The 22,889-nt window shown below is 33.0% G+C and overlaps 2 protein-coding genes across 2 annotated transcripts; one reads left to right on the forward strand and one right to left on the reverse strand.

Annotated features, from left to right (window-relative positions):
* Window positions 1-738: 738 nt before the first annotated feature.
* LOC126706014 (DNA replication licensing factor MCM6) lies at window positions 739-7,986 on the reverse strand. Its single transcript, XM_050405274.1, has 17 exons — window positions 7,820-7,986; window positions 7,420-7,698; window positions 6,734-6,896; window positions 6,418-6,611; window positions 6,082-6,277; window positions 5,907-5,984; window positions 5,259-5,488; window positions 5,052-5,166; window positions 3,185-3,259; window positions 2,957-3,097; window positions 2,554-2,757; window positions 2,291-2,452; window positions 2,152-2,207; window positions 1,911-2,056; window positions 1,688-1,813; window positions 1,387-1,517; window positions 739-1,284 (listed from the first exon to the last, which is right to left on the reverse strand). Exons 1-17 carry the CDS (start codon window positions 7,894-7,896, stop codon window positions 1,144-1,146), a joined length of 2,514 nt encoding a protein of 837 aa, XP_050261231.1. The 5' UTR covers window positions 7,897-7,986; the 3' UTR covers window positions 739-1,143.
* A 13,260-nt stretch (window positions 7,987-21,246) lies between these two features.
* On the forward strand, window positions 21,247-22,763 carry LOC126706931 (probable purine permease 4). Its single transcript, XM_050406513.1, has one exon. It carries the CDS (start codon window positions 21,569-21,571, stop codon window positions 22,664-22,666), a length of 1,098 nt encoding a protein of 365 aa, XP_050262470.1. The 5' UTR covers window positions 21,247-21,568; the 3' UTR covers window positions 22,667-22,763.
* The last annotated feature ends 126 nt before the right edge of the window (window positions 22,764-22,889 follow it).

The raw sequence follows: 22,889 nt of genomic DNA on the forward strand, positions 1-22,889 counted from the left end.
CCCCCAATTAGAGAAAACTCCAACTTGACACCCTCACTCCCATAAGCTTAGAACTCATCTACACCATGCCTCTCCCCTATCATTCTCATCATTAAGTCAATCTTCCCAAGAATAGTCATTCCTCTATTAATGATAATTTTGAAAATAAAAGTGTCTTCAAAAGACAAGCTTGTTGCCGACTAATAGTAACTTCTAACTCTCTTTGGAAAATTGATCATATCATGCCCCCTAACAATTTAGAATTGTTGTGGCTTGCTTGGCAAGATGGAGCGTTTAAAAACAAGTTATCAAATAAATCTCTCTTTAAAAAGTGGGTCCAATTATGATATAGTTAGTTGAGGAGCATTCATAAGGTTTTTTTTTTTTTTTTTTTTGGGGAGAAACCAATTCTTAGGCGAGCTGTCTCTTTGGGTAAAAGACACTTGTAATTGCATGAAAGCTCAAATGCATGTGCAATTGCATTTTAATTGAATTAATTACTCTTGTATTTTTTTTTTTTTAATTTGATATTTACAATGGAGAGAATTTGAATCTTGAATGAAAATCTACGTTAAAAATACCAACCAAGAGGCCTAAATTGAGCTAGAAGTCCCTTGAAATTACTTTTGTATGAAATTTTGCTTTCCAAGTGAGTTAATTAGGTGTCGCTTTATGCTTAATTGAAGCATTTTACTTTAATCAAATATGGGATTTTTCCTAAATTGAGGTTTCCGCATAGCTGGTTATAGTACTAAAAGATTGAAGAAACTGCTACAATAAACACTTCAGCAAACAAAAAAAAAATGTTACAATTAACGGCTTGAAACTCAATCTCACAATGAAATAGATTAAGATTCAAGGAGATGCACCACTGACATAAGTTACAACAAATTACTAGAAAAATTCAGCTCTTGCAGCAGCAGCCAGCTGTACTTTAGATAACATCGAAAAATAATCAGTCAGGCAACCATACTTCCTTTCATTAGTAAACTGTCTAAGACGCACTAGGCTGTTGATGGCACCAAACTTTCATCTGTACCAGATCCACCATAGAATTGTAGAGCCTAACTTGCTGCAGAACACATGGCTAAGTTACATGAAGAAAACTACGAAGTGTCGAGACCATAGATGAAGTGGTTTCATAGTCTTAAAAGCTTTGCCTCCTCAATCGATGACATAATTTGGATTAACAGCTAAAATTCTGTCATTTCTAGATACAGATGTGGGCTGCGCTGCAGCTTCACCCTCTGCTGCTTGCCTACCATCATATACCACTATCAAATGGCCTTCCCTTCGTACCAAACTCTGCATTACAAAGCACTTGTTATGTAAAATTAACAGATACCATTTTCTTAATTCATTTGATCCTATAATACTTGGTAGGATGCAAGATTGCTGTTGATTTACCTCTATAATAGCTTTAAGTTTGGAAACTTCAGTTGCTGCCTCCTCCATGGAGCTGTAGTTATTTTTCTCATTCTGCTGAGCCACATACCATTGAATCAAGTCCCTCTGTCTCATTCCAGCCAGCCCAGTCCCTGCAAAAATGAAGCCCACAAAATATTTCAAGGCCATGGATTACAATGATGAAGAATTAATAAACCATGAACAACTTCTAAAGCAGCACATGTTTTGTTGAATATTGCCTTTCATGAGATATTCAAGGATCTATTAAAACAATAAATAGCAAAGGGTGCATTTGGTTTACCTTCTTGCGTTATAGTTTCTTCATGCTGTCTAAGGCGCATAACTAGAGCTTGGGTAACCCTTTGAAAATATTCATCCGTGATCACAAGTTTCTTCCCTTGTTGGTTTAAAGACCCTGCTCCACTTTCTGCACATCATAAAACAATTAAAAAGAATGGATGGGTTGTCTATGTAAGTCTAACAATGAATAATTTAAATAAGTAGCATGGGCAATGTGATCTCACCAACATCCCCAGAAGCTGGCTCAGCTGTAGAGTTGCTTGGTTGAGCATCATCTGGACCAGTTCCGTCATTTCCATCACCACCAACATTGCCATCATCACGAATTTCATCTTGAAACTCTGACAGATCAATCTCGCCAGACTCCACACTACATGGCAAAATAGAATACACGTTATAGCCTAAAAACTACATGAGAGAGAAAGACAAAAGAGGATCTTCAACATATTTTCATTATTTTCTTGCCTGATTATGGATTTTTTTAGCAATTTCACCGCTACATTAACATGACGTGGATGTATCTGCAAAAGAGAATCTCTTTAAGTGTAATGCAGAATGTATTACAATCACAATGCATATTAATAAGTTGCCAAACTTAAAACACCTGTGTTTCCAAATGACTTCGAGCAATGGCTTCTGACAATCTGATCAGTGCCTCCAGCTGCCTTACTGTCATGCGATAAGCAACTCTGCTCCCTGGAGCTGTATCGCCTCTACGGAGAGCAACATAAGAGTCCACCAACAGTTTCCTAGCTTCTGAGGTTAGCTGCATTAGTATAAACACTGTCAGAAGCAGAGCACATTGGCTAAAGAAGCTTCTCCTGACAAAAAACAGCCTGATGAGTGAGAAAACTGTAAACAGCAGACCTTGGGTTTCAGAGTTTTTGCATAAGCAATATAACGTTTCAGCTCTGCAGTTGTGAAGGCAGGAACGAGTGCATCTTCACGCTTCTGATGTACTCTCACAATGTGGTGGGCAATGTGGTAGTCAGTTTGATCGTTTGGATCATCAATCATAACATATACCAGATCAAATCTTGAAAGAATAGCAGGGGGAAGAGCCACATTATACTGAGAAAATATAAATTAAAGAGATTAGCCATCATAAATAAAAACTTCAAATTTAATCAGTCACGCCACTGTAAAGACTAGGACTCACGTTTCTCATGCAACAACAGAAAATATAAAAAGGGTGAAAGACTAGGACAAAAACCCATGCACTTTTGAGAACACTTGCACGGTGCCCCATCAGCTGTAACAATATTCTTACCTTAAGTGGCTTAGACTTGTCATATCGCCCCCCGGCGGGGTTGGCGGCAGCAAGAATTGATGTCCGAGCATTTAGTGTTGCTTGTATACCTGCTTTTGTGATGCTTATTGTCTGTTGCTCCATGGCTTCATGAATTGCCACCTTCAAGTCCATTTACATATTAGATATCTGAAATTGCTCTATGCATAAAATGCCAATTTGTTTTAAATAAATCAATAAAATAATTACCTGATCTCTGATATCCATTTTGTCAAATTCATCAATGCAACAAATGCCATTGTCAGCAAGCATCAGTGCACCAGCCTGAAATTAAAATCAGATGAGATATATCAGACCATATAAAACATTGCTTGATGTGCATAGATATTAGACACATGACGAGGCCAAAAAGAAAATTCAAAATGCAAGCATCCTTTCCTTCTCATAGATGTTTGCTTTGTACACTCTATTGTAGTTCACACTTATGTTGCTTTGTACACTCATATTTTCTTTCTCCTCTTGATGGATGTTTGAGCCCAGTGAGTTGCATCCAGATTAAGCATGTCAACGGCTATTGCATTTCATTACCAAGCTAGTATATACATCATGTTCTTAATATTAGTGATGGGGCTTGCAAGTCCCAGTTCCACTCTTCTGTGATGGCCAATGCAAATCCAACAGTTCTCCTTTTAACAAAACTAATGGCTTAATTTAGAAATCTTACACAACACAATGTAATGTTTCCCTTAACAAGTTTGACACAAGACAGTACAATTGAAAAATGACATGCAAGCTTGATGATTTCACACTTGACAAGCATTGCAAAAGAATATTTAAGTCTTACATTGCTTGGACTACTTGCATATGAATCACATTAATATTTTAGTAGAGAATGCAGTAATGCTGTTGAGTCACTAGCGATGGCTAATGGAATTTGTTTTAGGAATCATAAGTGCATGAGAAAAAAAAAATCAAGGGTACAAGATATTTGGCCTAAAATCTTACTGTTCAAATTATTCAGTTTTTGGAAATCCCATCACACTTAATTATGATATGTCTACTAAAATGATTATAAGTTTGATTAACTGATTCCAGACAGCTTAAATCACCATCTGCCTCTGTTGGGAAATATCTCAGACCTTTGTTTCCTAGCCCTTTGACTTATACAATGTAAAGAAAATCATAAATAATATCCTAGTAATGGATCAAACAAAGGCGGCTTGATGCATTTAGGGGCCTTAGGCGAAAATTGACTTGAGACTTTTCATATATTTAAATATGATTTTTTTTTTTATAAAAAAATTAATATTACTTAAATTCTATAATCTTGTTTTAGATGCAAAATTATTAATTAACCATGTAAAATCTTTTTTTCTTTAGAAAATCTATAGACACAAAAAAATTGACAAAACTTTGCACAGTTGTTGATGTGGCAGATTGGTAATGGTAAATAAAAATGTGATGTTAGTGGTAGACTTAGATGAAAACTAGTAAAAATTTGCTAGCTCAACTGTTGTGAAATTCTTTGTATATTGCTTTTTTATTTTTTTTTTTGTGAAAAGTGTTATATTCACAATATTTTCACAACAAATCCTAAATATTAAGTTGTTATTGGTTCTAATTTAAACCCACCATTGAAATTACTTTTTTCCCCACTAATAACAGCCAGTAACAACCTTCTATTTAGGATTTGTTGTGAAAAATGTTGTGGACGTAGCATTTTTCTCTCTTTTTTCTTGTTTTTTATTTGATAAAAAATGTTATTTTATTTATTGGCTAATATTTTTGGGCTTAATAAATAAGTTTATAATATAAAAAATTATTGTATTGGCCAAAATTTAAGGGCCTTTTTCTACTTGGGGCCTTAGGCGACCGCCTCACTTGCTTTCATACTAGAGCCGGCCCTGGGATCAAATTGAGAAAACTATTGATCCAAAGGTATAGACCCCCTCTGATAATGTCAACAAACTTGGACAATAAAAATATCAAACTTTGGCAGTTTGATGAAAATGGTCTTCTAGTTCCCTGCTAACCCAACACAGGTACTGTGACTAACAGGATCCAATACAATTCATGGATCAAATTTACAAAAGGGTAAACATAAATTAAATTCTACCTCAATACAGAATTCACCAGTTTCTGGTTCTTTGGCCACAGTTGCAGTCAACCCAGCAGCGGAGGAGGATTTTCCAGATGTGTAAACAGATCTTGGAACTATGCCTGCAGTGTACCTGTGAATTCATATCCCAGCATATGTAAGTGGTTTGTACAAAAGTACAAAACATGATAGTTGAAATGATAAAAAGCAGAAATAGTGGCATACTTGAGGAACTGAGACTTAGCACAACTGGGATCTCCAACAATACAGACATTGATGTCACCTCTTAGGTTGATGCCTTCATGAGTAAATTTGTGAACGCCACCTAGAAGCATAAGAAGGATTGCTCGCTTTATATCTTGGTGTCCAAACACAGTTGGAGCTATGCTATCAACAAGCTTAGGGAAAAAATCGGGAGTGTTTCTCATTCTTTGAATATCATCTAGTTCTTCTGCCTGCCATATTAACAAAATAACCATAATTATGAGGTATTTTTCCAAATATATAAGTGTTAAAATCTAATGGAACATAGCAATGCAAAGCTTCTTATATAAATATGATGAGAGCCAGGGAAATGAATCATCAAAATATTGAAGACATTCTGAAAAGAGTTTAATATTGCCGACTGGGATCCTCTTGAGAGGCATACAATATACTTTGCACATTACATACATAATCAGCCAAGATGGAGATTCTACATGCATTAACTCGAATCATGAGCATATTTTAACATCAAAGAAGTCAAGTAACAGCATTCTATTAGCTGGAGATTATGCAACATAGAGCAATCAAGAAACAGATCAACGTAACTACTTCTCAGGCAAACAGGGACCTATAAGAAAACTAGTGGAGACAATGGATCAATGAACTAACTGTGAACTTCTGGCTGTCTTCTTCATCAGCATCCTTCTTTCTATTCCTGATGTCAGTATTCCTTCTACCATCAGCAATCTGAACAAAGAGGCATTTATGAAACAAAGATCATAGAAAGACATCTCTTGTAACTATACTAAAAGAGAAGCTCATAACAAACCACTCAATGACCAACCTGAACTGAATTGGCAATAAAGGCAAGGCGATAGGAGAGGTCTCTCACTCCCAATGATCGAAGGCCCCTCACACCTTCATTTCCAACAGAGGAATTGTTGCGCTGAGCAGCTTCACGACGACATTCTGCTCTCTCTCCAGGGGATGCCAATGCCATTATGTCTGGTATCACAACCACAGTGCCAGTGAAGATGACCCTGTATGGACATGGAAAATCGAGCAAAAATTGGAGGTTAGGTCATCAAATTAACCAAAAGATTATTGTATTAAGCAGAACAAAGACATTAAAGCAAATTAAGTGAGCCAACATGAATCCAGGAAAGTAAATTTATCTTACGTGTCACCAGCCCTGGCCTGTTCAACAATCTCGTGGCGCAGAATAACATCCAGTGATCTGGGAAGGGAACCTGCAGGTATCTCTTTGGAAGTCTCCTGCATTCTTACCCTCTGCCAATCTGCAAATTTGCTATCTTGCCGAAGCAACGCCCACCTTGCTCTATTTGCACAGGTTGCATTCACGCATATTGTTGGCTGCAACCTCACAGTCAACACAAATGAATATATGTTTACAATCAACCATTGTGCTCAGTACACAACACTGAAACACTATTTAGTTCAAATTAGCAACAAAGTAATTACTACTTCAGACCCACCTCAGTGTACTTAAACTGCTGCTCAACATTTTTTATGATGCTCCCACATTCCAAGCACTTAAAAGTCCCTTGGAGAAGCTCTGGTCGAACCTCACTTGTGCGAGTCACCACTCCAGTCACTGATACAAGTTTTCCAATTTCCGCTGTAGCTAATTCCCTCAACCTATGGGCAAAAGATATAAAAGCTCAAAAACCATTAAAATTTACAGGCATGTATTGTTAGAATTATGGTTAAATGATTAAATTCATTATTTCCTAACACCTTAAGCTTTTAGGGACCATGGCATCAGTGTAGATGGTCCTAAGTTTAAACCTTGTCTATCTCTACTCTTCCATCAAAAAGTTAAAAATCACATGTGAAGGGGGAGTGTTAGAAATACGATTAAGTAATTAAATTCACCGTTTTCTATCAATTTAAGCCTTTGGAACAATCGATAATTTATCATTAACCATTGTCAATTTCCAAAAGATCATATATTCTTTCACCAAAAACTTATTCCTAATAGAAATATATCACCTTGTCACCATTGCCCATATCAACTAGCAAGCAATCTTCTCGATTTCTCATAACACCCAATACACAACTCAACTCAAAGAAAAAAACAAAACAATACAAGCACATTCCATAATTGAAGAAAAAACCCAATTGCTCAATACAAATCATTTCAAAAAAAAAAAATATATACCTCTTAGTAATTGGGAGGTTGAAGAAGGCAATGTTGATATCCTTGTTAGGGTTATCGTCAGCGATGAAAGTCGGCCTCTGCTCCATCACAAACCGCTTGCAAGCGTTCTTCAAATACGGCTCGAACCGCAAGTACTCGTCGGAAATGGCTTTCTGGAGAAGATTATTGAACTGCATCACGTGCGAGAAGTCGATGAACATCGTGCTCGACTCGCTCCCTCTCATCGCCTCGATCTCCGCCTCGTAGTACGGCTCCGCCGCATTATTCCCAACCCTAAAGCTGAAATTCCATCCACAAATTTCACAAAAAAATACAAAGATATATATATATACACACACAAAAACACACAAAAATTTTCAAAATTTGAAGAGTTCACAGTTGGAAAAGCGAAAGAAGAAACCTTCGGAGGAAGTCGAGGAAAATGGTTTCGACTCGAACGGCTTTTTCATCGACGAAGTAACCACCAAATGCTTCCATTTTCTTCTTCTGAGTCGGATTCAGAAACCCTAGCTTTCTCTCTCACTCTGAGTGAGTTTCTGAGAGATCTGAATTCTAAGGAAAGGGGGCTAGATATGGCGGGAAAATAAGGAGAGGGACCCAACGGTTTCGCGCCAAAAAACCCTTCTCAGACACCACCTCTCTATTTTGTGGGCCTTTTGTTCAGAATATTGGACCATACGAATATAAGCCTAATGTGGCCACTACAAGAAATGTTGTTGTTATTGTTAAGGCCCAATTCCATCACAACATTTTTTGGTATTCGGGCTATTTGCCAATAGTTTCATTTGGGACCAACTCTCCTCCCATTTAAAAATCTCTCGTTCTCTCCTGTTTTTTTAAGATGAAAGATACGTGGTTACTAAACAATCCCTTTGTTTGCTCCCAAAGAGAAATACAATAGCTTGGTGACATAGGAGAGAGAGAGAGAGAGAGAGAGAGAGATAATAAGATGAAAATTGTATTTAACGAGGTTATGTTCTAACACTTGGATTTTTTAGTAGCCACATGTCTTTCCCCTTAAAAAAAAGGAGAGAGAATAGGAATGGAGCCGATCTCGCAAGTTAGGGCTAATATGAGGGGAAAAAAAATGAAGCATTGAAATGAAAATTTTGAAATTTAAATGGCTAAAATAAAAAACAACTCTAAACCCTTACGGACCAAAATTGTAAATTTGTCAAAAAAAATATAATGACAAGGGTATGATTCTCATAAATATCCAAACATGTTATTACAAATGGTCTTAAATGAAAAAAACTTACAACAGAATGTAGCTCTAAGTATTTGCAAGACTTCCCCCCCCCCCCCCCCCCCCCTTTTATGTAGACATCCTATTTCATAACCATTAAAATCCTTTTTAAACCCAAGTATTACTAGGGGGTAAAATTTTCACTTCACATAGGTGAAACATTTCATAGTTGAGCCAATATTAAAATTGATCTTATATGGATTCCAGTTAGTCCAATTAATGAAGTTTTTGATGTTTAAATAAGAGATTTGAGGTTTAATACTCATCTACACCAAAAATCAATTGGTATATTAGTCTAATAATAAAGAAGGGCAATCATTAGAAGCGAATGTCATAGGTTGAAACTCTATATAAAAAAAATAGATATTATATGAAGCCTTCAATGAATTTAAGTGTAAAATGGTTCTTTTCACTTTTAGGAGTCAAAAGTCAAAATTTTTTTTTTTTTTTAAATTTTTTTATCAAGGTATACAATAGACCAATCTTTATTATTTAAAGGATGTTTTCACCATTGACATGCATGCATAAGATTCATTTAGTTTTTAATTGGTTATTTAAAAGATTATTTAGAATTTAACAAAAAACTTATTTCTGTTGATTTGAATTGGAGATAATGTTATGCATGCAAGAACAAGATAATCCAAGTAGACAATGTGTGATTTATTGAATTATTTACATAATTATTTATTTTTCATTTAAAAAATTATCTGCCAAAGGGCTAATTACTGTTCTCTCAAAAAACTATATATATATATATATATATATACACACTCAAAATCTCATTTGTAGAGATTTTTATTTTTATCTGAATTTTTTCATTAATTTTAGTGATTATCCATGGTTTTCAACTTATTTCGACTATTTCTTGATTAATTATGTTCTTCAACAATTAAAATTCAATTAATCAAAATAATTACATTATCCAATAAGATAAAATAATTATCGTAAATACTTAAAAGAATTCAGCATTATCTACTTAGAATTATCTAGTGCTTAAATGTCTACCATTATTAAAAATTCAAACTAATATCAATTAAATTATAATCAGTTTTTTTTAAGGACATTAATAATCCTAAGCATGCATGTCTATAGTAAGACTGTTCTTGATCAATCAAAATTAATCTTTCATAAAAGCACTATTTTGCACCCCCAAAAAAAAAAAAAAAAATCAATATATTCTTGATTGCATAATGACCACATGTGTTTGAATTTTGGGGTAAATGTCAATTATGGGATTTCACACCCTTGTGAAATTTTGTTACAATAAATCTTGTAGTTCAACTTACACTTTTTGGTGTTTTCAATTGAGAGATATACAGTTTAAATCATCTTTTTCATAATTATTGGATTTATATATATTACTATTTCATTTTTTTTTCTTAGCACTAGAAAGGATTGAAAATTGAAAATTTTAATGTTTATAAAATGAGGTGTCTATATACTTGTACCAATAAACTTGCAATATGCCGATACGTGGTGATTGTGTAATTTTGGTTCCCTGAGATTGGATAATGACGTGTAAATTTGTAATACGTGACTATTTGTTTTATGAGTGTGTATGTGTGTGCGCCCCCATAAGTCATGAGTAAGGCTGAGAAGAGATTGTTTGAATTTTATAAACGATTTTTGTGAAATTTATGAACGGTTCTCCTTACATTTGAATTGTAAAATTATTATCTGAATATTTATTAGGTAATTAGGTTGGATGAGTACGTGTAAAATTGTAAAATTCAAGTATGTGACTATTTGTTTAAGTGTGTTAGAATCTTAGATTTTATTATTATTATTATTATAAGTTTATAACGCGTTGCGCTTGCATGTTGGTAGTTGTCAATTTTTTTTTGTTTTTTTGAGAATCATGTTGAAGTTGTCAAATTATTATTATGTATTTAGAATTTGCGAGTGATATTCAAAATAGGTGTTTTTTTTTTGGAGGTGGATATTTGTAATTGTAAATTCCTGTTGATTCATTCAAAAAAAAAAACACACACACACACATTTGGATGAGTGTATATCTAGTATAGTCAATAGTGTCTTTTTTTTTTTTTTTTTTTTTTTTTGGAGAAGGTAGCCAAATGTGTCTTGGTTCATGGTTGCATGTGGGTTTCAACTAGTTCAATTGGTAGAGTCTTTGATGGTTGAATAAAAAATCTGGGGTTCAATCCCCACCTACACCAAAAACTGATTGGTGTCTTGGTCTGATGATATAAAATTATCATTAGGAACAGATGTCATAGGTTGAAACTCTCTCTAAAAAAAAAAAAAACCTTCAATGAGTGATTCTCAAAAAAAAAAAGTAAGTCAAACCAAATAAGAATATGGTTTAAACAATAAAAGTTGGATTAAAACAAGAAAAAAAAAAGGGATTATGATGTATATATGTATATATATTTTTTGATGAATTATTATGGTGTATATTTGATTGGCCTTTTCTTGTTATTAAAAAAAATAAAAATAAAAACCTCAACCTGAAAAAGGGCTTAAAAAAAGCCCAACCCAGTTTGTAGTTTTGAGGCAGTGTAAAATTACAAAACATGAAACACCGATCGGGAGTAGGGTTGTACACGGTGCGGTGCGGTTGGTTATGGGGGGAATTTTTGCACCGCACCTATAGGGTGCAGTTTCCCTCATGCTTGATCGCACCTCACATGTAAAGGGGCAGGAACCGGTCTACTCCAGTTTCGGTTCACCCTAACAGTGCGGTGCGGTTAGTTTGGTGCAAAAATAAAACAAACATATAAATTAAAAATAAAAAATAAAACAAATCAATCCTCAAACAAGCCACACAAAATTATCAAACAACCCAAATATTCAAAATAAAAAAGTTCAGATGTTCTATATATATATATATATATATATCAAATTTCCACACAAAATTTTCAAACAAATTCCCAATATTTATAGAAGCATAGCAAGAAGCCAAGGAGAGGTAGCCTAGGTATTGAGCATTATACAAATTCACATACTTGTTACTGAGCATCAAAACATACTCTAGAAATTTCTATATAACAGCCATGATAGAGGAGAGAAGAGAGAGGAAAGCTTGGAGAACATTGCCATCAAGCTGTAGAAGACGTTGTTGGTGAGTGGTGACGAGCGGCGGAGGTAGGTGGGAGATAGAGAGAGAGAGAAATAGAGAGAGAGAAGAGGCGAATGAGAGAGAGTGAGGAGAGGTCTGCATCTAACTAAAGATTTTTCAAATTTAACCTAACCTCTAAATAAAACGACGTCGTTCCTGGCGTTCCTTTTTTTTTTTTTTTTTTTTTTTTTTTTTTTTTTTAATTCTAACACTAAATCGACGCCGTTTTGAACTTGATAGTAAAAATTTTAAATGGTTCCAAAACAACGTCATTTTGAATCAGATTTAAAATAAATAAATAAATAAATGAAACGGCATCGTTTCTAACTAAATTAACCTAAACCCTATTTTGCCTTCTTCTTCCTTTGCTTCTTTCAGTTTCACACCAAACTAGTACTCTCTCTCTCTCCCTCTCAATTTCTTTTATTTTAAAACTATGATTATATATTATATATGTATAAGTTAAATATATATATATATCTCGGTTCGGTTCGGTTTCCCTTCGGTTTGCAGATCTTGCTGCCGACCACCGCACCGGCTGACTTCGGTAACGGAAAAAGCCTACCGATCATCGCGCTGAGAACCTTCGGTGGAGCTTTCAATGGTCAGATCGGCACGGTTTCGGGCGGTTTTGTCGGCATCGGTGAATTCTTGAACAGGCCTAATCGGGAGCGGTGCAATGCCAAAAAAAGACAAACATAATAAATTTGTTGATAATTTAATGAGCATTAACTTAAAGAAGTTTCACCTGTATTTTGTATTTATCAAAAACACAAATTTAAAAAAACAATCCAAAACACAAAATAATAAATTAGTAGTAACCCCTAATAGCCTGTTTGGATGGAGGGGGGAGTGGAGGGGAGTAGAGAAGAGTTACCTAAAAAAAAATTAATTTTGTGCTAAATCTACTCTACTTCTCCTTCTTCTCTCTCAATCCAAACGGATCATAATATCAATTATCATTGACCACATGCGTGTAAATAATATTGTTCTTCAAATTTTGTTGATTATTTAATGAGCATTAAAGAAGTTGATTGTTGACTTAAATATAGTACTAGTATTTATCTAAAAACTACAAGCACTAAATAAATATGATTGAGTGGTGGACCCACTGTGGGTGGTTAGTCCAGTATTAAGAGTTTAGGAGGTAGAGATTTGTTGAGGTCTAAAAAGTTATAACACCAAGGCTTAAAATAACACATTGGGTGAACCTCATATAAAAGGGTTGAGCTCACCACAAGAGAAAATGATGGCACAAGTCCATTAAAAAAGATTTAAAACCCAGACCCCACAAAAGGACAAGCCTTAGGGCCCATGAAATGAAGGGAAGAAAGGAAAAAAAGCTCAGCCTGTCAAGATCAGAAAATCAAAGGAAGTCCAGTGGGAAGAATTAGGCTGGGATACCTAGAGGCTGCTAGGGGCTCGGGATCCTCGGAACGTGCAGCACAGCTAGGATGAGATTGAGACAGTTCAAAAAGAGCACCAAGAAGCATATGGAACGAAGGACAAATACGTCATTCTCAATCACCTAAAGATGCAGAAAGGAACCAGAAGGCTTAAAGAGTAATAATTCATGAACAAGGGGCTGGTACCTAGGGCAACCCAGAAAGAAGAATTATAAAGAGAAATAGCCGGGAAAACCTTTAACCTGACAGGAATGGATTCGGCTCACTTGGGAAAATTGACAAAAAAAAGGATAGCCAAAAAGCTGAATCTGAAAAGGTAAGGTTTAGAAGCCTTGAGGGAAGAGAGATTGGAGGTTAGCCCTCTAAGGACACCCCAGAATGGAAAGTCAACAAGAAACTTTTAGGGAAACAGTACCGAAAGAAGAAAACTATAAGAAATAAGGAAAGGACTAGTCAGTAGAGTGGCTAGCACAACATGGGCTCTAGTACTCAGGGGAGCAGAGGAGGGGAATCAGTGGTACCCCAAAACCCTAAAATGATGCTATAAAAGGGAGAAGCAGCCAACATTGAAGGGGCATTCAACAATAGTGAATCATAACGGGATCATTAAGAAAACTCTGTTAAAAACTCAAAAAAAGTAGTAAAAGAAAGAGAAATATCGTCCGGTATCCCAAAACAACCACTATAGAGCATACTTGGATTCAAAGGGATTCAAACTTTGCAAGTCTTAGAGGCTTAGATAGTCATCTAAATCTATAATTTTTGAGTTTATTTGGACTTTGTAACACGTCTTAGTAAACACATTGTGATTTACAACTAAAGAAAGTAATGAAATATTTCATAGTGTTTTAAGGATTCTTAACAATATATTTGTCTCTCTCTTTATTACATTGTTCCTTTACTGTTTCTTACTGTTCAATACATATATATTCTTGCTTGCTAGTATGTACGTATTGTAGGATTCTTGCTCTGTGCACCACTTGGTTTGTAAACAGCCCATTTCGTTGCGGTAAACCAAGCTCAGTCCCTTTAAACAACAACTTAAAGGCCCAGGATCCTTGCTTCAACTTGGGCCTGGATACTGTCCAAAAAAGGACCCTCACATAAGATTTAAATTCAAATCCCGTAATGGGAAGCGTCTAGGAAAAAATTTTTATGTTCTTAATTCATACTCACTAGTGATCAGGATCCTTTACTCCTGTAGGATCGAGCTCAATAAGTAAGTTGTCATCATAATCACGTCGAGGTAGAAGACGTCAACTAGGTTGCTCACTTACCCTTTTTTTTTTTTTTTTTTTTTTTGTAAATAAGCAAAAAGAAAAAGATTGAGTTGTGGAAATGATTTGGCAAACCCACACCAAGATAGGAAGATGGATCTTTAAAAAATAAAAAAAGAAGAAGAGTATTACAAAATACAAGGTGTTAGTTTTGTAATACTAGTGGTTCCATTCCTGTAAGGCTCTAGGAAACTGTGTACTAAAATTTAGGTAGAAATTAAAGAGTCGGAAAATACCAGTTCATGTCCACCAATTGTTAATGGTTAGGCCCTTCTCACCTGAAGACTAAATTTGTTCTAACCTCCATCCACAAATTCACGTGAGGCTGGCTTCTTTTTTTAATATCCTAAATACATCTTGGGAAGTGGGAACCAAAACAATACAACAGAGTATAGAGGTCCCGGGGGGACACTGTTTAACTTGTGAGATGTTCACACTGTCTATTACACTTAAAAAATTTGGAAGTTTTAAGTCTATTTTATCACACTATCCATTAATAAAATTTTCGGTTTAATGTTTTAAAAATCTCATCATTAAATTATATGTTTTTTTTTTATATTCTTAATATATATATATATATATATCAAGTTTTGTGCCAATCAATCTCATTTACTATTCTATTTAGAAGTTCATCTTTTATACAAAATTTTAAATACAAAAATTTGAAGTTTAAATATTTGTTGGATAACATAATTTTTTTTTTTTGAAGTTTATAGTTATTTATCATTAAACCGATCAGTTTTTGATGTAGGCGGAAATTGAACCTCAAATATCTTATTCAACAATTAGAGACTTTACCAATTGAACTAGCTGAAACCCACAATTATTGATCTAAGATTACCTTAAAATTTTAGAAGCTTGTAGAGTATAAGAAGAAAATTTAATCCAACCATATAAAAAAATAAAATAAAAAAAGTTTTATAACATAGCTTATAGTTACATACTTACATTAACTTGAACTCATCAACACACGCATATATATAATGGTGGATGAACCTAAATACAACCAAACAACTAGCATGGAAACCTAGCAGAAACAAATACTAAAAACAACAACAACATATGAGAGAGAGAGAGGGGGAGAGTTTTATTATAGAAACGGGCATTCTGGCAAGTTCTTCTAAATGCAGTTCATATTCTGCATTTTATTTTCTTTAATGTTTAACGTTTCTAAATGTCATAGAGTTTTAATATTAATACACACACGTCTCTTGCGCTTTGTCCGCTAATACTAGTATTATAATAAAACCAACATTTTTTTTTCCTGTTAGAGGATGATTGATTAGAACCTCCATACTTACATTATCACATAACATGTTAAATCTAAATGCCTTGTATTATGAATAGTAAGCTTCATTGTCACTGAACAGAACCGAGTACCTACTTTACGTACATTCTCTTAATGATTCTTCATAAGATCCTAAACCAGTCAATTTTATGAACTTTAATTCACTCAGATACGTACCTATACCATTATATCTGAATAATCAAAAATAGCATCGACTGGGGCTAACCAAATCCACATGGAGGAGATGTAGTTCCAACCCTATCTCAACTCCTAATTGAATACTTTTGCAAATGGTTATTTAACTGTATAAGCAAAGGACAAAGTTTGGCTCCAAACATGTTTCGAACCAGTGGCGGTTCTAGGATTTTTTCCAAGAGGGGTCAGTAATGACAGAGCTAAAAACTTGTCATTTGTCATGAGGGGCAAGTAAAAAATTAAATGATTAATCTTTTTTTCTATAGATATAACTTCCATATTGTATATAATAATCTAAAATAATATTCTAAATACAATTTAGTATACAATACAACTATATTATACAATAGTCTAAAACCATTAAAAAATAGGTACAATTAACAACAACTATTGAATACATAAACTAATATAATTAAATTACTAATCATACATTTTTGTCAACTTAATAATAACTTATTATATATATATATGTAATATCAATTATATAAAAATATATGATAAAGAAGGAGAAGACTAGCAACACACTTAGGAGTAAGACTAGGAGTAAATGTGAAATTAAGAAAAAAATAATAACTGATATAAGTTTTTACTTTTGAAGTGGATGACTTCTTAATCATACACATAGACATAGTCACTCTCTTAAAATTGGAGATAAAAAGAAAAAATTAGAAAAAAAATAGATGGGAGAAACAGAGATAGAAAGAATGAGGAAAAAATTACAGATATAGATATAGATTTGTTGGTTATAACAGTGATGTAATTTTTTTGTTAATGAAGAAGAAAAGTGTAAGGAAAAACAACTTCATTTCATTGTCAACTGTAAAGTAAGCTAGAATCTTAGAAAGAATGTATATAAATATATATATATATATATTTTTTTTTTTAATGAATGAGCAAAATTTTTGGAACTGACACAATACTTTCAAAAAAATTCCACAACAAAATCTAGGTAACCAATTGTTAAAGGTAGATAAAAAAATCTTTTTAGTTGTGGGTCCAGATAAAAATAGTTACACCTTACCTCATATTATTGTAAAAATATTGTGAAATTAAAATTAAGATGATCATAATCTAACTTCAAGCTTATTTCAATTGGGATTAAATAAAATTTAGGATTAGGGTGTTCAAATTTTTATTTTACGGGGTCAAAATGAAAAAATTAAAAAAAATTTATACATAAAAATTTTGTTTAGGCCAGGTCAGGGGGTTCATTTGAACCCCTTGGCCTTAATGTAATGCCGCCCATGTTTGAAACTATATTTTTTAGCTCACTATATAATGATTTATAAGACTATTTATATGTTTATTTAAACAAATCACATAATTTATAAAGAAGTCATGTAATTAAAACTACAAATAAATAGTCTCTTTAATCACCACATATAGCAAGATAATCCCAAGCATGTTTGAGTTAAACTTTTGCCCTCTTCTAATATGTATGTACAATCTATACATCTAAAGTCAACATAAATTTTAACTACCTTTGGATTAGTTCTTTAGTGAAAAATGTTACATATTAAGAAACAACAAATATACAATTATGAATTAAAAACACACACTTTTCAAAGATAAAAATATAACTATCAACAATTCATTAGTTTGCACTCAAAAATCATTGTAATTGTGTGTTTATATATATTAAAAATTTGTTGTAATTGTGTGTTTATATATATTACAACTTGTCTTTGTATTTTGGGTTTTGTTAATACACATACATACCTTAAGCACTCATTAAGAAGACTTCAAAGGTCTCACCTACACTGAAAAACATCTAAAGTTAATTAATAAAAATCTAGATTGAAATTCGTTTTGACTTCTTCTAAAAGTGGTTTCGACTCTATCATTAAATTCTACCTTAGAAGGTGCCATTTGAGACCCAGGACCCTTTACAAAATACAGTACATAAAAACATTACGTAACATTAAGTGCATCAATTTGTTCTCTTAGTTATAAGTAAACTCCCAAATCTTAGTTTATTTGTTGAAAGTTTATTTATTAAAAATTTGACCACAATGCACAACTTGTCTTTATTTTTTGGTTTTTATTAATAGGTACCTTAGGCACTCATTAAGGAGACTTCAAGGGGTCTCACCTACACCGAAAAATAGCAAAAGTTAATTAAAATTTGGGAAATGTGACATTTGTTTAAAAACTATTTTTAAAAACATTTTATCGAGAATAATAAAACAATAAATATTGTTGACAAGTTTTTATATTTCTCATAAAAGTGGTGTTAAAACTTTTCTATTATGGTTTATTAACAATTGCCCTAAAGATATTCATTAACATGACCCTAAAAATTTAGATTGAAAATGGCTTAACTTCTTATAAAAGTGGTTTCGACTCCATTATTAAATTCTACCTTAAAGGCGCCTTTTGATACCCAAGACTCTTTGTATAAAAACATTACTTAACATTAAATGCACCTACTTGTGTTCTTAGTAAGTACACTCCAAAACCTTTAGGACACGTTAGATACATTGAATAAGGATTATATTAGGAATAGTAATTTTATATATTTATACTACTATTTAAGAGATTTCTCCTGTTTGGAATGAACATTTCGTTGGTTCAAAAATACCCTAAACTCTAAGTTTAAGCAGAAACAAAACTAGAGGACAACCTTGTAAAAATACATTTCTAACTCCTACATAAAATATTGCCTATAAAATAGAACCACTCTCCTATTAGTTTTTAAACTAAGTATTTAGAATTTTGAATTGCTCCAACTCCCTTATATTCCTCCAATCACTCAAACACATTTTCACCTTTTTTTTTTTTTTTCCTTTAACAAGATTTACCATTTATTACCTTCTCAAAAAACAAAAAAAGATTTACCATTTATTTATAATTTTCCGGCTTCCTAATCGCATTTTTTTTCTTTCTTTCTTTAATGTCATCTTCTTTATTTTGAATTTGAAGGAAAAAAACACACTAACTATAAAACTATTACTATAACTTATCATCCACATTCCTTAAATTTAGGCGCAAGCAGCTTTCAAAACAAAACATAAATAAATGTCCTCTCTCCCCCTCCCTCTCTTTCTCTTTGAGGCATAAGCAGATGAAATTTTCTTAATACTCATTATTTTTATGTTTTCTTACTTACATGTTTGTATGTTTATCTTTATTTTACACAAGTTTATAATTCTAAAAAGATTTTCTTTTCTTTTGATGGTAGATCACAATTTGGTCTAGACAACATTAATTCTCTTTAGGCTTTCAAACTTGAAAGTTGAAACATTGTTCTATTCTACTATTGGTGTATATTTAAAATAATCATTTTGTATATACAAATGCAAAAAAAGAACAACCAACGCAATGTAGAAATACAAATGATTGGTATATATTTCAAATTAATGGTCATTTTGTATATAGAAATACAAAAAAAAAAAAAAAAAAAAAAAAAAAAAAATAGAATCACCAATGCAATGTAGGAATACAAATAGTTTTTTTTTTTTTTTAATTTAAAAAAAGCCCCTAAATTCCTAATAATAGATGATGTATAAGGAATAATTATATTTTTGTGAATATATTAATTTTAAAACCTATTACATGAACCATAAGATAACTATTACAAGTTTACAACTACTTTAAAAAAGGAATAGTCACATTCATTAATTTTTAAAGAATAGTTATTGTTATTGTTATGTAATAACTAATCCATGTAATAAAAATAAGATCGGGTAAGTTTTATATTTATATGGATTTGTTGGCAAATACACAAACATAAACTTGTTTAGATATAAATTATAGAGTCTATAAATATAATTAGACAATACTCAAAGTGCTGCTAGTTAGTGTGCAAATGATTGAATCGTTTTTACACACAAATAACTATTTCATTAAATGAACTATTATAGCATGCATAATATACCCTTATTATTCTCAATATACCCTTATTTATTTGTTGAAAGTTTGTAACATGAAAAGATATACTAATAATATAATCACATGTCAGAATCTTATTCTCTGTTTTTCTTCTTATTCTTCCTTTATTTTATTTTATTTATTTATTTATTTTTTTTTTTTTTTGTGGTATACGCATGTTGGTTTTTTGAAAGAAAAAAGAATTGTAATTATCTTTGAGTTACCTCAACTATTAAAATATTTTGTAAACGCGTATCAAGCTGTTCATGAAAATACGGCCCTGAAGAATAGTAGAAGGCGTTACTAGTCGGGTAGAAGCCGGGGTGGAAAAGGAGACCAAAACTGAAAAGAGAGGACACGTGTAAGACACCCACATAACCTGAAACCGTAATACTGCTGTAGCTGCCAACGCCACCATCCTTTGTTGTCCTCTCAGTATTAATGACAGATTTTTTTTTTTGATGAACAGTATTAATGACAGATATATCTGTCTATATATGCATGCAAAAGTCTAGCTGTGTTTACCACATAGCCGTTTCAAAATCACGATTCCCTTGCTTTCAACAATCCTAATCCTACCAAACTCCATTGAAGCTTTGGACCTTTCTCTGCCGAAATCCTCACCTTTTTCCTCCTTCTTATCCAGCAAGTCTCTTTAGTCTTTCATGTGACGAATCATATACCCTACTAGGCTACTAGCATTAGTCATATGCATAGAAGAAGTGCTTTTGAGTTATGGCATGCACCTAAGGCACATCATTTTATACATCACGAGGTTGATCATCACCCATTAGTCATAATCATATCCACAATATTTGTTTGTTTGTTTTTTTATTTATTGAATTATTAAATCAAGATATTAATCGATTTTTTATATAAGCAGGTGTCAAATCCTAGAATTATTATTTGACAACAAAGAAATTTTACCAGTTGAACTACAAAATAAAAAGAAATGGACTTTTTTTTTTTAAGGTAAGTCTTCACTCTATATGTATAGATTTTGTTAATCATACTTGAAGAGCATAAGTTAAAGTGTATTTAATATTTTTTTAGAAAATTTTAATCTATGGTGTCCATTTTTTATAATAGTTCTTTATCATCAAATCTAGACATCAGTTTTTGATATAGATGGAAATTAAATCTCAGATCTTTTATATAATTTTATATATCTTTAGAAAATAAAGTCAAACGATGTATAAATATTAAAACAAATCAATTAAATTTATGTGTATTTTCAAAAGTATGCATTAATGATTACATCTCATAACTATTTATTATTAATTTCCCATTTGCAGTCTTATTACACTCTTTAAGAAGTTGAAATATATGGGGATTGAGAGGTTGAAGTATATGGGATTGAGGGTGATGATTGAAGCATTCAAATTTTATAATCATTGGACCCTTCTCTTTCAAGCCTTAAGCCAATTAAATCAACCTAGCTCCTACATGCCGAAAGCTTTGTTAGATCCCACAGTTTCTTTTTTTAATTTTTTGATAGACCCCACTACTTCCATACCATCCAATGTAAAACCTCATTCACTACTTAAGTTGAGCAAACAACTTCACTAACATCATATCAGACTTAAAAGGCATCACTCATCGTCAGAGATTCTCCTAGATTGATATCAATCTCTTTAAATGGAGACCTCAGCACAAGGCCCACAATAGCAAATTCTCTCAAAAACCTTTACCAACAACACCCTCACCACTCCCTCAAGTCCCAACAACAACAGCAAGAAGTTTGAGGCCAAACAAGAAGAGCAACAAGATTCATTATCACTGGCAGTCATGATGAACAATTCGAACCAACAGCATATTGAAGACCACAAATCCAAGACAAACAAGAACTATCTTCTCCTTTTGGTGGTGAACTATGTGTGCCTTTTTTTGGGTTCAACCTCTTCAACTTTGCTCTCAAAGTTCTATTTCAATCACAAAGGCTCAAGCAGGTGGGTGTCTACATGGGTTCAAACTGGTGGCTTTCCTCTCCTTATCATTCCCATTTACCTCCCTTATTTCCTTAAATGCACAGAGAGAAAACCCTTTACTCACTTCACTAAAAGGCTCTTAATCTTATCAGTTTTCGTTGGCATCATGTTAGGCATAAACAACCTTCTTTACTCATGGGGAAATTCCTATTTGCCAGTATCAACCTCATCACTCTTATTGTCTTCTCAGTTGGTTTTCAATCTCATACTCTCAGTTTTGATTGTCAAGCAAAAAGTCACATTCTCAAACCTCAATTGTGTGATTCTCTTAACCCTGAGTTCTGTGCTCTTAGCCTTGTCTTCTAGCAATGACAAACCAACCGATATATCTCGTGCCAAATATTTCATAGGCTTTTTTTGTACAATAGGTGCTGGATTGTTATTTGCTCTCTATCTTCCTGTCATGGAGAAGATTTACAAGAAGGTTTATTGCTACCAAATGGTGATGGAAATGCAACTACTGATGCAAGTGGTAGCCACAGCATTGGCTTGTATAGGGATGGCATTTGATGGTGGATTTTCAGAAATGATGAAAGAAAGCCAAGAATTGTTTGATAAGGGACCTACTTGGTACTGGGTCACAGTCTTTTCCAATGTAATCACTTGGCAACTATGCTTTATGGGCACAGCAGGAATGGTGTTCTTGACCTCTTCTTTAACAGGAGGGATTTGCATGACAGCCTTGATGGCCATCAACGTTTTGGGAGGGGTATTGGTATATAAGGATGAGTTTGGTGGTGTGAAAGTGGTGTCCACTGCACTTTGTTGTTGGGGGTTTTGTTCCTATGTGTATGGTTTGTACGTTAAGATGAAGGAAGAAGGAAAGGAAAACAAAGAGGTGGAGAAAAGTAATCATCATGTAAGAGAGATGGTTCATATGGTCAATGATATTCCTTGATAATGATAATAATGTAGAATGAAAATCATCTTGTGGTAAATGAGAGCTTTGATAATAATATATTGTAGAATGAAAATCCTATGTTTTACTCTTAGTGTACTATTTTATATTTTTTTAATGGCAACTTATCACATATTTAATTTTTTCTTATAAAGTAACTAAAGTTAAATGAAAATAAATAAGATGTATAACTTTTTTTTAAAGATAGTTTCAATCTATGAGC

Source organism: Quercus robur, chromosome 11 (genome assembly GCF_932294415.1).
Source record: "Quercus robur chromosome 11, dhQueRobu3.1, whole genome shotgun sequence".
Lineage (NCBI taxonomy): Eukaryota > Viridiplantae > Streptophyta > Magnoliopsida > Fagales > Fagaceae > Quercus > Quercus robur.

Coding starts and splice junctions, on each gene's coding strand:
- LOC126706014 (XM_050405274.1), bottom strand. CDS start 7,896: ATGGAAGCATTTGGTGGTTACTTCGTCGATGAAAAAGCCGTTCGAGTC. Junction 6,278..6,417: donor CAGGCCAGGGCTGGTGACAC/GTAAGATAAATT, acceptor ATGTCCATACAG/GGTCATCTTCACTGGCACTG. Junction 1,518..1,687: donor AGAAACTATAACGCAAGAAG/GTAAACCAAATG, acceptor TCATTTTTGCAG/GGACTGGGCTGGCTGGAATG.
- LOC126706931 (XM_050406513.1), top strand. CDS start 21,569: ATGATGAACAATTCGAACCAACAGCATATTGAAGACCACAAATCCAAG.